At 46.6% G+C, this 14,863-nt stretch overlaps 2 protein-coding genes across 2 annotated transcripts; one reads left to right on the top strand and one right to left on the bottom strand.

The window, feature by feature from the left end:
- Nucleotides 1-9,696: 9,696 nt before the first annotated feature.
- Nucleotides 9,697-12,466, top strand: LOC124688985 (protein KINESIN LIGHT CHAIN-RELATED 2-like). The gene is made up of 2 exons (XM_047222595.1): nucleotides 9,697-11,330; nucleotides 11,973-12,466. The coding sequence occupies exons 1-2, from the start codon at nucleotides 9,697-9,699 to the stop codon at nucleotides 12,238-12,240; spliced, it is 1,902 nt and encodes a 633-aa protein (XP_047078551.1). The 3' UTR covers nucleotides 12,241-12,466.
- A 61-nt stretch (nucleotides 12,467-12,527) lies between these two features.
- On the bottom strand, nucleotides 12,528-13,364 carry LOC124691073 (RING-H2 finger protein ATL1-like). The gene has a single exon (XM_047224355.1). It carries the CDS (start codon nucleotides 13,362-13,364, stop codon nucleotides 12,528-12,530), a length of 837 nt encoding a protein of 278 aa, XP_047080311.1.
- Nucleotides 13,365-14,863: the final 1,499 nt, after the last annotated feature.

Genomic DNA, 14,863 nt, shown 5'->3' with positions numbered 1-14,863 from the left:
GTTGGCGCCGGAATCTCTGGTGTTGCGCCGCACTACATCCCGCCGCCATCAACCTTCAACGTGCTTCTTGGCTCCTCCTGGTTCGATAAACCTTGGTTTCTTTTCGAGGGAAAACTTGCTGCTGTGCGCATCATACCTTCCTCTTGGGGTTCCCAACGAACGTGTGAAATACACGCCATCAAGCATATTTTCTGGCGCCGTTGCCGGGGAACTGAAGAAAAGCTACACCACAAAGATTTCTAACTCCCACGTCAACTACGCACCAACATATTTTCTGGCGCCGTTGCCGGGGAGATCAAGACACGCTGCAAGGGTTGTCTCCACTTCTCAATCTCTTTACTTTGTTTTTGTCTTGCTTTATTTTATTTACTACTTTGTTTGCTGCATTATATCAAAACACAAAAAAATTAGTTGCTAGTTTTACTTTATTTACTGTCTTGTTTGCTATATCAAAAACACAAAAAAATTAGTTACTTGCATTTACTTTATCTAGTTTGCTTTATTTACTACTGCTAAAATGGCCACCCCTGAAAATACTAAGTTGTGTGACTTCACTAGCACAAATAATAATGATTTCCTATGCACACCTATTGCTCCACCTGCTACTACAGCAGAATTCTTTGAAATTAAACCTGCTTTACTGAATCTTGTTATGAGAGAGCAATTTTCTGGTGTTAGTTCTGATGATGCTGCTGCCCATCTCAATAATTTTGTTGAACTATGTGAAATGCAAAAGTATAAAGATGTAGATGGTGACATTATAAAATTAAAATTGTTTCCTTTCTCATTAAGAGGAAGAGCTAAAGATTGGTTGCTATCTCTGCCTAAGAATAGTATTGATTCATGGACTAAATGCAAGGATGCTTTTATTGGTAGATATTATCCCCCTGCTAAAATTATATCTCTGAGGAGTAGCATAATGAATTTTAAACAATTGGATAATGAACATGTTGCTCAAGCTTGGGAAAGAATGAAATCTTTGGTTAAAAATTGCCCAACCCATGGATCGACTACTTGGATGATCATCCAAACCTTCTATGCAGGACTAAATTTTTCTTCGCGGAATTTATTGGATTCAGCTGCTGGAGGTACCTTTATGTCCATCACTCTTGGTGAAGCAACAAAGCTCCTTGATAATATGATGGTTAATTACTCTGAATGGCACACGGAAAGAGCTCCACAAGGTAAGAAGGTAAATTCTGTTGAAGAATCCTCTTCCTTGAATGATAAGGTTGATGCTATTATGTCTATGCTTGTGAACGATAGGACTAATGTTGATCCTAATAATGTTCCATTAGCTTCATTGGTTGCTCAAGAAGAACATGTTGATGTAAACTTCATTAAAAATAATAATTTCAACAACAATGCTTATCGGAACAATTCTAGTAATAACTATAGGCCATATCCTTATAATAATGGTAACTGTTATGCTAATTCTTATGGGAATTCTTACAACAATAATAGGAATACACCCCCTGGACTTGAAGCTATGCTTAAAGAATTTATTAGTACACAAACTGCCTTTAACAAATCTGTTGAGGAAAAGCTCAATAAAATTGATATTCTTGCTTCTAGAGTTGATAGTCTTGCCTCGATGTTGATCTTTTGAAATCGAAAGTTATGCCTAATAGGTATATTGAAAATAAAATTGTTACTACAGCAAATGCCATCCAAGTTAGAATTAATGAGAATATAAGATTAATGGCTGAAGCTAGCGTGCTAGGTGGGATAGAGAAGAAAATGAAAAACTAGCTAAAGAGAAAAATGTAGCTAAAGTTTGGACTATTACCACCACTAGCAATGCTAATGATTCACATGTTGCTGCACCTCCTACTATCAATGGTAAAATAATTGGTGTTGGCAATGTTTCTACTCCTAGTGCAAAGCGCGCAAAATTACTCGAAGCTCGCTAAAACTGCTTGAAGCGCTTGTGATAAAACTGCTGAAATTTTTTCCAACCTTGGGGATGATAATCCCATTGCTTTAGATTGTAATGATTTAGATTTTGATGATTGCCACATCTCTGAAGTTATAAAGTTCTTACAAAAACTTGCTAAGAGTCCCAATGCTAGCGCTGTAAACTTGGCTTTCACAAAACATATTACAAATGCTCTCATAAAAGCTAGAGAAGAGAAACTAAAACTTGAAACTTCTATTCCTAGAAAGCTAGAGGATGGTTGGGAGCCCATCATTAAAATGAGAGTCAAGGATTTTGATTGTAATGCTTTATGTGATCTTGGTGCAAGTATTTCTGTTATGCCTAAAAAAGTCTATGATATGCTTGACTTGCCACCATTGAAAAACTGTTATCTGGATGTTAATCTCGCTGATAATGCTAAAAAGAAACCTTTGGGGAGAGTTGATAATGTTCATATTATGGTTAACAATAACCTTGTCCCCGTTGATTTTGTTGTCTTGGATATTGAATGCAATGCATCTTGCCCCATTATATTGGGAAGACCTTTTCTTCGAACCGTTGGTGCTACTATTGATATGAAGGAAGGTAATATTAAATATCAATTTCCTCTCAAGAAAGGTATGGAACACTTCCCTAGAAAGAGAATGAAGTTACCTTATGATTCTATTATTAGAACAAATTATGATGTTGATGCTTCATCTCTCGATGTTACTTGAGTTACACTTTACGCGCCTAGCCGAAAGGCGTTAAAGAAAAGCGCTTATGGGAGACAACCCATGTTTTTACTACAGTATTTTTGTTTTGTATTTGAGTCTTGGAAGTTGTTTACTACTGTAGCAACCTCTCCTTATCTTAGTTTTATGTTTTGTTGTGCCAAGTAAAGTCTTTGATAGTAAAGTAAGTACTAGATTTGGATTACTGCGCAGTTCCAGATTTCTTTGCTGTCACGAATCTGGGTCTACCTCCCTGTAGGTAGCTCAGAAAATTAAGCCAATTTACGTGCATGATCCTTAGATATGTACGCAACTTTCATTCGATTTGGGAATTTTCATTTGAGCAAGTATGGTGGCCTAATAAAATCCATCTTTACGGACTGTTCTGTTTTGACAGATTCTGCCTTTTATTTCGCATTGCCTCTTTCGCTATGTTGGATGAATTTCTTTGATCCATTAATGTCCAAGTAGCTTTATGCAATGTCCAGAAGTGTTAAGAATGATTGTGTCACCTCTGAACATGTGAATTTTTATTGTGCACTAACCCTCTAATGAGTTGTTTCGAGTTTGGTGTGGAGGAAGTTTTCAAGGATCAAGAGAGGAGTATGATGCAATATGATCAAGGAGAGTGAAAGCTCTAAGCTTGGGGATGCCCCGGTGGTTCACCCCTGCATATTCTAAGAAGACTCAAGCGTCTAAGCTTGGGGATGCCCAAGGCATCCCATTCTTCATCGACAACATTATCAGGTTCCTCCCCTGAAACTATATTTTTATTCCGTCACATCTTATGCACTTTGCTTGGAGCGTCGGTTTGTTTTTGTTTTTTGTTTTGTTTGAATAAAATGGATCCTAGCATTCACTTTATGGGAGAGAGACACGCTCCGCTGTAGCATATGGACAAGTATGTCCTTAGGCTCTACTCATAGTATTCATGGCGAAGTTTCTTCTTCGTTAAATTGTCATATGGTTGGAATTGGAAAATGCTACATGTAGTAATTATAAAATGTCTTGGATAATTTGATACTTGGCAATTGTTGTGCTCATGTTTAAGCTCTTGCATCATATACTTTGCATCCATTAATGAAGAAACACTTAGAGCTTGCTAATTTGGTTTGCATATTTGGTTTCTCTAGAGTCTAGATAATATCTAGTATTGAGTTTTGAACAACAAGGAAGACGGTGTAGAGTCTTATAATGTTTACAATATGTCTTTTATGTGAGTTTTGCTGCACCGTTCATCCTTGTGTTTGTTTCAAATAACCTTGCTAGCCTAAACCTTGTATCGAGAGGGAATACTTCTCATGCATCCAAAATCCTTGAGCCAACCACTATGCCATTTGTGTCCACCATACCTACCTACTACATGGTATTTATCCGCCATTCCAAAGTAAATTGCTTGAGTGCTACCTTTAAAATTCCATCATTCACCTTTGCAATATATAGCTCATGGGACAAATAGCTTAAAAACTATTGTGGTATTGAATATGTACTTATGCACTTTATCTCTTATTAAGTTGCTTGTTGTGCGATAACCATGTTTCGGGGACGCCATCAACTATTCTTTGTTGAATATCATGTGAGTTGCTATGCATGTCCGTCTTGTCCGAAGTAAGAGAGATCTACCACCTTAATGGTTGGAGCATGCATATTGTTAGAGAAGAACATTGGGCCGCTAACTAAAGCCATGATTCATGGTGGAAGTTTCAGTTTTGGACATATATCCTCAATCTCATATGAGAATAATAATTGTTGCCACATGCTTATGCATTAAAGAGGAGTCCATTATCTGTTGTCCATGTTGTCCCGGTATGGATGTCTAAGTTGAGAATAATCAAAAGCGAGAAATCCAAAATGCGAGCTTTCTCCTTAGACCTTTGTACAGGCGGCATGGAGGTACCCCATTGTGACACTTGGTTAAAACATGTGCATTGCAAAGATCCGGTAGTCCAAGCTAATTAGGACAAGGTGCGGGCACTATTAGTATACTATGCATGAGACTTGCAACTTGTAAGATATAATTTACATAACTCATATGCTTTATTACTACCGTTGACAAAATTGTTTCATGTTTTCAAAATAAAAGCTCTAGCACAAATATAGCAATCGATGCTTTCCTCTTTGAAGGACCATTCTCTTTACTTTTATGTTGAGTCAGTTCACCTATCTCTCTCCACCTCAAGAAACAAACACTTGTGTGAACCGTGCATTGATTCCTACATACTTGCATATTGCACTTGTTATATTACTCTATGTTGACAATTATCCATGAGATATACATGTTACAAGTTGAAAGCAACCGCTGAAACTTAATCGTCCTTTGTGTTGCTTCAATACCTTTACTTTGATTTATTGCTTTATGAGTTAACTCTTATGCAAGACTTATTGATGCTTGTCTTGAAGTACTATTCATGAAAAGTCTTTGCTTTATGATTCACTTGTTTACTCATGTCATTACCATTGTTTTGATCGCTGCATTCATTACATATGTTTACAAATATTATGATCAAGGTTATGATGGCATGTCACTTCGAAATTATCTTTGTTATCGTTTTACCTCGCTCGGGACGAGCGGAACTAAGCTTGGGGATGCTTGATACGTCTCCGACGTATCGATAATTTCTTATGTTCTATGCCATATTATTGATGATACCTACATGTTTTATGCACACTTTATGTCATATTCGTGCATTTTCCGGAACTAACCTATTAACAAGATGCCGAAGAGCCGCTTCGTTGTTTTCGCTGTTTTTGGTTTCGTAAATCCTAGTAACGAAATATTCTCGGAATTGGACGAAATCAAGACCCAGGGTCCTATTTTGCCACGAACCTTCCAGAGGACCGAAAGGGATACGAAGTGGGGCGACGAGGCGCCGCCACCATAGGGCCGCGCGGCCAAGGGGGGCCCGCGCCGCCCTATGGTGTGGGCCCCTCGTCAGCCCTCCGACTTAGCCGTTCCGCCTACTTAAAGCCTCCGTCGCGAAACCCCTGATGCGAAAAACCACGATACGGAAAACCTTCCAGAGACGCCGCCGCCGCCAATCCCATCTCGGGGGATTCTGGAGATCTCCTCCGGCACCCTGCCGGAGAGGGGATTCATCTCCCGTAGGACTCTACACCGCCATGGTCGCCTCCGGAGTGATGAGTGAGTAGTTCACCCCTGGACTATGGGTCCATAGCAGTAGCTAGATGGTTGTCTTCTCCTCATTGTGCTTCATTGTTGGATCTTGTGAGCTGCCTAACATGATCAAGATCATCTATCGGTAATACTCTATGTTGTGTTTCTCGGGATCCGATGGATAGAGAATACCATGTTATGTTAATTATCAAGTTATTACATATGTGTTGTTTATGATCTTGCATGCTCTCCGTTATTAGTAGAGGCTCGGCCAAGTTTTTGCTCTTAACTCCAAGAGGGAGTATTTATGCTCGATAGTGGGTTCATGCCCGCATTGACACTGGGACAAGTGACGTGAAAGTTCTAAGGTTGTGTTGTGCTCGTTGCCACTAGGGATAAAACATTGGCGCTATGTCCGAGGATGTAGTTGTTGATTACATTACGCACCATACTTAATGCAATTGTCCGTTGTTTAGCAACTTAATACCGGAGGGGTTCGGACGATAACTCCGAAGGTGGACTTTTTAGGCATAGATGCAGTTGGATGGCGGTCTATGTACTTTGTCGTAATGCCCAATTAAATCTCACTCGTACTTATCATGACATGTATGTGCATTGTTATGCTCTCTCTATTTGTCAATTGCCCGACTGTAATTTTTTCACCCAACATGCTTTTATCTTATGGGAGAGACACCTCTAGTGAACTCGTGGACCCCGGTCCATTCTTTAATACTTGAAATACAAATCTGCTCGCAATACTTGTTTTTACTTGTTTTCTCTGCAAACAATCATCTTCCACACAATACGGTTAATCCTTTGTTACTGAGCAAGCCGGTGAGATTGACAACCTCACTGTTTCGTTGGGGCAAAGTACTTTGGTTGTGTTGTGCAGGGTTCCACGTTGGCGCCGGAATCTCCGGTGTTGCGCCGCACTACATCCCGCCGCCATCAACCTTCAACGTGCTTCTTGGCTCCTCCTGGTTCGATAAACCTTGGTTTCTTTCTGAGGGAAAACTTGCTGCTGTGCGCATCATACCTTCCTCTTGGGGTTCCCAACGAACGTGTGAAATACACGCCATCAATGGGCAGTAAAATATGGAGGCCGATGCATGAAATCGGCCAGTAAAAAAAAATTCCCTTCCCAATTATGGGGATGATGATCAGTGGAATATGGGAGCCGATGTATGGAATCGGCCGGTAAAAAGAAATATATGTACGAAGCAACAGGATGCTAAGTACAGCCAATGCACGGACATCGACTTGAGAACAAAACAGCCGATGCACAGCCATCGACTTTAGGGGTACAAAGTATCATGATCAGGTATCAAGTTACCGTCTGAATTTGAGGAATGTTTGCTTGACCCTGTCTAATTTGGTAATTGAGTTTGGCCTTATGGGCGTTTGATGGTGAAAGACCGATACGCTGCTATCGGTTCGTTGCGCGTTGACTTGCTTTGACAATCGGCAAAATTGGTATGAAGGCAAAATCGACATGGAAACATTTTCTTCATTAATAAAGAGGATTTCTTACAACGAGGAGCCGATTGCTCAGGAGAAGAAGAACAAAAGAGCCGATTACCACTACTAGTCCTATGCTACTAGTCCTAGCCTAAGGGCCGTCGCTGCCCTCGTCGGCGCTGTCGTGGCTGCCGTCGGCGCTGCTACCGGCGAGCTCCTCGTCGCTGCTGCCGTAGCCCTCGGCAGGGGCCTCTTCGTCCTCCTCGTCGTCGTCATCCGACCCTGCGCGGAAGCGCTTCGCCGGCGGCTCGTCGGAGGAGGTGTCATCCTCCTCTTCCTCCTCCTCGTCGGAGGAGGTGAAGTCGTCCCAGGAGAAGCGGTCGTCCTCGCTCTCCGCCTCCTCCTCCCCATCGACGAGGAATTGGAGGACGTCTTCTCCGTCGGTCAAGGACTTGTCATCCTCGGACCCGACGGAGGAATCGTGATCCTCCTTGTCCCACATCGTTGGGGCGAGGATGTCGTGCGCCGCCAACGAGCCCCACTCTGGCGTCGGCTCACGAGAAGAAGAGGATAGAGAGGAGAGATCCGATGAGGTAGAGGAGGAGGAGGAGGAATCCATGGTGCGAAGGAGGGTTTTCCGATGGCTACTGGGGATGAAGAAGCGAACTGCTCGACGCGGTTAAATAAAGGGGATATAGTGGGGATTTAATGCTACGACGGTTCCCGAGGACATGGTGTCAAAACTGTCAAATCGTGCAGAGAAGTTGAGAAGGCAAGGCATCATGATGAAAGGATACTGCGACGGTTCCGCTCCGCCACGACGTGACCCTACGAAGAAAAACGGAGTGGTTTTGAAATTATCATTGCCAAAACCAGGGGGCATGTGTTATCACCGGAATTTAACCAAGTCCGGAGATGGGCCGTGATGAAATGGGCTTAGAGGATATGCACGGAAAATATTCCCGAACCGGCCTTGTACAAGAAGTTTGGGCAAGATTGCCCGTGTATCACGTAAATTATAGTAGGTTACGTGTCGGTTAGAATTAAGAGATAGAGTTTAGCTCGTACACGGTTGGGTTTATTCCCAAGTTAGAGAGTCCACGGACTATAAATATGTATCTAGGGTTATTGAGAAAGGAGGACGATCACGTTCACAACAAATCAATCTAGGCGCATCGCCACCCCTTGTTTCGAGGGTTTCTCCCGGGTAAGCAACATGCTGCCTAGATCGCATCTTGCGATCTAGGCGTATCGCTTATTCGTCGTTGTGGTGTTGCTCGTGCTGAAGCCTTTTTGATGGCGAGCAACACCCTTATCTTAGGTGTTTTGGGGTTGATCACAATGCTTTCACGATGTACTTGTTTAGCTACACTACCCCTCGATATCTAGCTGCCCTTACACATATTTTAGGTGTAAGGGTAGCATCTTGCTTGTTCGTTATTTAGTAGATCTAATCTGTTATAGTTGCTCCTTGTTCTTCAAGGATTGGTTTGATATCCGTATGGTTAGGCCTTATAAACTGGTTGAAGGATCCGGTAGTGCGTAAGGTGTGGTTTATTAAGCTCTAGGGGGATTGTTCCGGGGATCAACTTCACGTTGGTTTTTAGGCCTCTTTAGGGCTGGTTTTCCATCATCTTACGTATCTGCTAGGCTCAATTATGCATAGGATGTTCCGATTATACGGTGAAAACCCTAGACTATCGTAGATTAGCTTAGCTTGATATTGATAAAGCATGATCCCCATGCCCTATAAATCTAACATGAACCATGGGGCAATCGGCTCTTTGAGCCGATCCACAGAACAACTTAAGAGCCGATCGGGGCTCGTATTTAATGTTTACGTGTTTGCCATGCGAGAAACTAGTCGAAGCAATCCATCACCTTCCTGACCAGGTATAGGTCAGGTGGCACGCCCTCGTAAGCACTAGGACGTGTGCCAGAAGGCATTACGGGCCGTCGCCCGAGGGACCAGGGTCCACCGCAATCATGGGAGCCTCCCGGCTCTACTGTGTTGCCCGCCGCCGCCCGTGGGTTTTTGACCGCAACAAGAACATCTACATACTCTAAATTGATTTTAGAGGAAAATGACTTTTCATACTAGCACTTGTCTATTTTAGGGCTAACATATGAATTATATTAGAAAAAAATTACAGAACACACATACAGACCACAATTATTTAAAAATTAAAAGTATCCACCGTGTTGGACGGAGCTGGAGAAGAAGCCGAGTGGAAGATTTTTCCAGATCACAGAGGCTAAATGTGGACTCTGGATTAAGTGGGCTTGGTAGTTACCATTAATCAATAAAAGCCCAAACGAAGAGAATAGATCACCCACTACAATTCTGACACCTTAAGTTAAGGAGGAATACTGAAAGCCTAGAAGCCCAGCCCACCACCATCTTCATCCAGTCCACCATTCTGCTCTTACCCCCTCGCCACCGGCCACCGCCGCCCCCCGCCCGCCGCCCGCCGCCCGCCGCGACTCCCGCCATGGCGCTACGCAGAGCCGCTTCCCTCCTCCTCAGACAGCGTCTCCGTACCTTTGCTCCGACCCCCGCGCCTCCCAAAACCCTAAACCCTCTGCCGCCCCATCCCCGCCGCCATTACTCCCCGCGGCCCGCGCCCGCGCTCCGCGCGTCCGCGGCCGCCGCCGCCGTCGCCGAGGCGGCAGAGGAGGCGTTCGAGGCGGCCTCCACCACCAACGACCTCTCCGCCGCCTTCTCCCGCCTCGAGACCTTGCTCCCGCCCACCGACAAGCGCCTCGCGCTCGCCTGCCTCAAGCTCGGCCAGCACCTCGAGTCAACCTCCTCCGCCGACCCCGCCCGCGTCCTCGAGCTCGCCCTCCGCTCCATCGGGATCCTCGAGGCCTGCCCCGGATCCCCCGACGCGGCCGACTCCGACGCCGTCTCGCTCGCCATGGCCCTCCACCTCGCCGGCTCCGCCTCCGTCGACCTCACCCGCTTCCACGACGCGCTCGCCTTCCTCTCCCGCGCCCTCCGCCTCCTCTCCCCGCTCCTCCCGTCGTCCAAACACGCCGCCGCCGCCCAGCCCGACGCCGACGAAGGGTTCGACGTGAGGCCCGTGGCGCACGCGGTGCGGCTGCAGCTCGCCAACGTGAAGACGGCGATGGGGAGGCGGGAGGAGGCGCTCGCCGACATGCGCGCCTGCGTGGACCTCAAGGAGTCCATCCTGCCGCCGGGCAGCCGGGAGCTCGGCGTCGCGTACCGGGACCTCGCGGAGGCGCACGCTGCCGTGCTCGACTTCAAGCAGGCGCTGCCCTTCTGCCAGAGGGCGCTGGAGCTGCACGAGTCCGCCCTGGGCAGGAACTCGGTCGAGCTCGCGCATGACCGCCGGCTGCTCGGCGTAATATACACTGGTCTGGAGCAGCACGAGCAGGCGCTGGAGCAGAACGAGATGTCGCAGAAGGTGATGAAGAAGTGGGGTGTGGCTGGCGACGATCTCATGCATGCTGAGATCGATGCGGCCAACATCAAGATCGCGTTGGGGAAGTTTGGCGAGGCCGTGAGCGTTTTGAAGGAAGTCGCTAAGAAGGCGGAGAAGGATAGCGAGGCGCGAGCTCTGGTGTTCATATATATGGCGAAGGCACTCGCACACCAGGAGAAGGTTGGGGACACCAAGAGGTGCTTGGAGATCGCTTGCGACATTCTAGAGAAGAAGGAGCTTTCCGAACCCGACAAGGTGGCCGAGGCGTATGTGGAGGTGTCCTCGCTGTACGAGATGGTGAATGAGTTTGACAAGGCAATATCTTTGATGAAGAGGAGCCTGTGGATGCTTGAACGGATCCCGCAGGCACAGCACATGGAGGGGAATGTCGCGGCCAGGATCGGGTGGCTGTTGCTTCTCACAGGGAAGGTGACTGAGGCCGTCCCTTATTTGGAGGATGCAGCGCAGAGGATGAAAGAGACCTTTGGGCCAAACCATTTTGGGGTAGGCTATGTGTATAACAACCTAGGGGCTGCCTATATGGAGATGGATCGCCCCCAGTCTGCCGCGCAGATGTTTGCGCTGGCAAAGGAAATCATGGATGTTTCCTTGGGGCCTCAACATTCAGATACAATTGAGACCTGCCAGAGCCTTGCCAATGCATACAGCACCATGGGAAGGTAACATTTCTTTTAGTCCTTCAGAGATACATTCGTTGAAAGACAAACATGATTTCTTAAGTCTCAAATGTAATACTACTGTATAACATAGAAGAATTTGAATGGGCCAAGATAATTTGCATGTTAGTCTGCTGGTGGTACTTTTCTGCAATTTGTTGCTCTTCAGCTATTTTTACATGAAGTAATTAGAATGCATTTTACTGCAAGAAATTCTTAGATAAAGATGGTTGTCAAGATAGGGTATGCTGTCCATGGTACAGATTGTTCAAGTACTGTAGTATGGTCCCAACTTATTGGCTATTGTGGGGCATCATATAGTTCCACTTAGGTGTGAAAGGGAACTTGTTGATGTGTTTACTTTCAATGCATGAACAAGGTGGGCGGGCAGCATAGTGGCAGCTTGATACTATAATCACAAATTTCATATTTGCTTCTCCAAAATATATACTATGAGATTTTTAACTTTAAATAAATGGGAACAATTACAAAAACAAGCAAACATGGTTTTCCCTTGTTGCTGTCATGTTTGAAGTCTTGTTTCCTCTTTATCTGTAGCCGTGGTACTGATTGAGCGATGCGTGTCACTTGAATAACGGTTAAAGTTTGTTCTGATCAGTAACACCCCTTTCTTTCCAAGTGCAGCTATTCTGTTGCTATGGAGTTCCAAGAGAGAGTGGTGGCTTCATGGCGAAACCATGGTCACAGCGCTAGGGATAAGCTCAAGGAAGCTAAGCGCCTCTACGAGGAGATCCAGATGAAGGCTATAGCGTTCATGTCACCTGATGATTCAGTAATTGCGTTGCCTGAGCCTCGGCAGCATGAAGTCGATTCAAATTCAAAGAAAGTTGCGCAACCTGAACCTCAGCAGCATGAAATCGATTCAAATTCAAAGAAAGTTGCACAACAGTAGCTTCAGAATTCACGACTTGTACACTTTCATTTTGGTTCCTCCTTTTCTGCTTTTATATCTTTTTCGTGTCCAATTGTAGAAGAAGCTTTGACAGTAAATATAGCTGATCTATGAGTAGCTATTTCATGAGCCTTGTTGCCCACTAAAGTAGTTTTTGTGCCATCTTATAGTATGTTGCAGTAATTTTGCAAGTGGCAAAAAGATGAATAAAGTAAGTCAGTCTGTTGTGCACGAAACATTTCCCGAGAATTTTGTAACCCTCCCGAGTGATCAAACTGGAAAATCATTCACAGCCTACAAATTACTTCACTGCTGCCGCTGTCACTGCCATCTCCATGGAAGTGAGCGTCGGCCTTTGTGTTCTCCTTGCCGGCTTGCAAATATGCAGCGTCACCTTCCGGTCTGTCGGCTTCTTCGTCAGTGCTGGCGACCTGCACCTGGATGATTACCTCCTCTGGTCTCTGCCTATGGAGCTGAAGGTCTGCTGCTGGAACCTGTGTGGTGCTGGTAATGGCTGCCCTGCAGAGCGGGCAGTTTGCGTTGCCCTGGAGCCAGGTGTCGATGCATTCCGCATGGAAGACATGGAGGCAGCTCGGGAGGAGCTTGATCCTCTCCTCCTCCTGGAACTCGCCCAGGCACACCGCGCACTCGCTCGTGTCACTGCCAGTGCTGTCGTCGTCCTTCATGGCTTTGCTGTACCTGAACGCCGGCAGCGCCCGGATGGCCATCTCGGCGAGCCCGTGGTGCGCCTCGTCAGGCGCCGGCCCGTGCACCACCGGGAGTTCGTGGGTGTTGCTGTGGCGCCTGCGGCGGCGGGACAGGGAGATGATGAGGCGGCTGCCGGAGTCGGGGGAGGAGGTGGTGTGCCAGGTGAGGCAGCAGCGGATGACGAGCACGTAGTAGGTGAGGAGGAGGGCGGAGATACTGAGGATGCCCAGCACGGTGAGCACCAGGAGCGGCAGGCTCGTGATCTCCAGCGAAGCGTGGTGGCGAGACGCCGCCAACGCGGACGACGCCGGAGAAGAAGTTGAAGGAGGCGAGTAGTAGCGGTAAGGTGCCAGCGGCGGCGGGAACAGTAGCGCCGACGGCATTGGGAGGACGGGATCCGTGCCTGCTGCATCCATGGATGGAAATGGAATGGATGGTAGCTGAAACTGGCGGTGGTAAACAGGAGCCTGCAGAAGCAGAATGGACCGACAACCATGGAAAGGGTTGATCGACGATGGCGTTGGTGCGATGAGACATATGTAATGGTGTGCTGCGTGGATTCGTGTTGTAATCGGATGGGTCGGGTAGATAGGTAGGCGGGAAGAAAGAAGAAAGAACGTAGGGGACAGGTAGGAAAAAGGATGCAGTGATGAATTGTTGCGAAAGAGAATGTTTTGCACGCATGTTGGAATAAACCCTGCACTTAGGCTTTTCTTTGTTCAGTTTCGTCAGTTAGAGGATAGGCTTAGACATGGTCGTTTTTCCCGTTCGTTTTGTGACAACCTAGAGCTAGTCAGGTGGTCGCACACTGACTCGTGGGATGGCACGAGATCCATGTATCGTGGGAGCATCCCCACGTTTCCCTTGAATCCAGAATAAAAGGAGAGAAAGAAGCCGAAAAGCGGAGCTGTTGAACCCGCACCAAAACCTCTCTAGTCTCTGAATATTTCCCTGCTCTCTTTGATCCTGAGTGAATGGAGCGAGATCGAGGGCAACAAGGCGCAGCTCCTCGGCTGAAAGTTAATCGATCTGAAGGCGGGTTGTACGGGCCGGTGAAGGATTCGAGCAGGTTTTTGGCGCGGAGGAGCAGGGGCGTGTCGTCAGTATCTGTTCTGACGGCGCAGTGCTGGGATTTGACCTTCAGCTGGCGCGCTACTTCTTGTTCAATCTTCAGCTGGCGCCTCGGCCGCGGACCTCCTGAAGCTGATCAAGCAGCGCAACGGTGGCAGTGGGTAGTTGCACGGCAGGCCGCGACAGCCAGCCATGATATCGTTAGAGCATTCATGCATCAGCTACTACTTCCTGAATTGTTCTGGCCAATCCAGCGAGACAAGTGGCGGAACACAGGACACTGTACTAGAAGAGGTGTGCTGACTGGCCCTGTGAGACTCATTTTCCTAAACTGCAAACATGGTGGTACTGCTACGTATGCTCAAATTGAGCTAGCTACACCTGCACGAAGCAGCCAACAAATCGACTTGGTTTCTTCAAAAACGGCTGCAGACGCAAGGAATCAACAGGTGGCTCTACACTGGTAGACTGTTGAGGGCGCAAGCTCTATGGTACGAAGATGTTGCTTCGCCGCTGGTGATGGAAGCTGAAACTGCTCGTGATGCTGGATATCGACTTGGGCATTCAACGAATGATCTTGGAGACAGACTCTTTAGAGCCCGTGAAGATCTGGAATGATTTGAGCATTGGAAGATCCATCATATCCAGTGTTTGCCAGGAGATTAGGGAGTTAAGCAGCTTTTTTACTAGTTTTGAGCTGGTTCATGTAAAACGTAGTGCCAATGAGGCGGCACATCTTTGTGCTCACAAAGCTAGTCCCCAAAGGGTAAGATGTGCCCACGAAGCTAGTCCCCAAAGGGGACGGTGTGTGTGTAAACTACATACCAATCTTCCTAGTTAGGCT

This window comes from Lolium rigidum, chromosome 2 (genome assembly GCF_022539505.1).
Source record: "Lolium rigidum isolate FL_2022 chromosome 2, APGP_CSIRO_Lrig_0.1, whole genome shotgun sequence".
Lineage (NCBI taxonomy): Eukaryota > Viridiplantae > Streptophyta > Magnoliopsida > Poales > Poaceae > Lolium > Lolium rigidum.
The sequence above is the reverse complement of the archived record's forward strand: the minus strand, read 5'-3'. Positions and strand labels throughout refer to the sequence as shown.

Coding starts and splice junctions, on each gene's coding strand:
- LOC124691073 (XM_047224355.1), bottom strand. CDS start 13,364: ATGGATGCAGCAGGCACGGATCCCGTCCTCCCAATGCCGTCGGCGCTA.
- LOC124688985 (XM_047222595.1), top strand. CDS start 9,697: ATGGCGCTACGCAGAGCCGCTTCCCTCCTCCTCAGACAGCGTCTCCGT. Junction 11,331..11,972: donor GCATACAGCACCATGGGAAG/GTAACATTTCTT, acceptor TTCCAAGTGCAG/CTATTCTGTTGCTATGGAGT.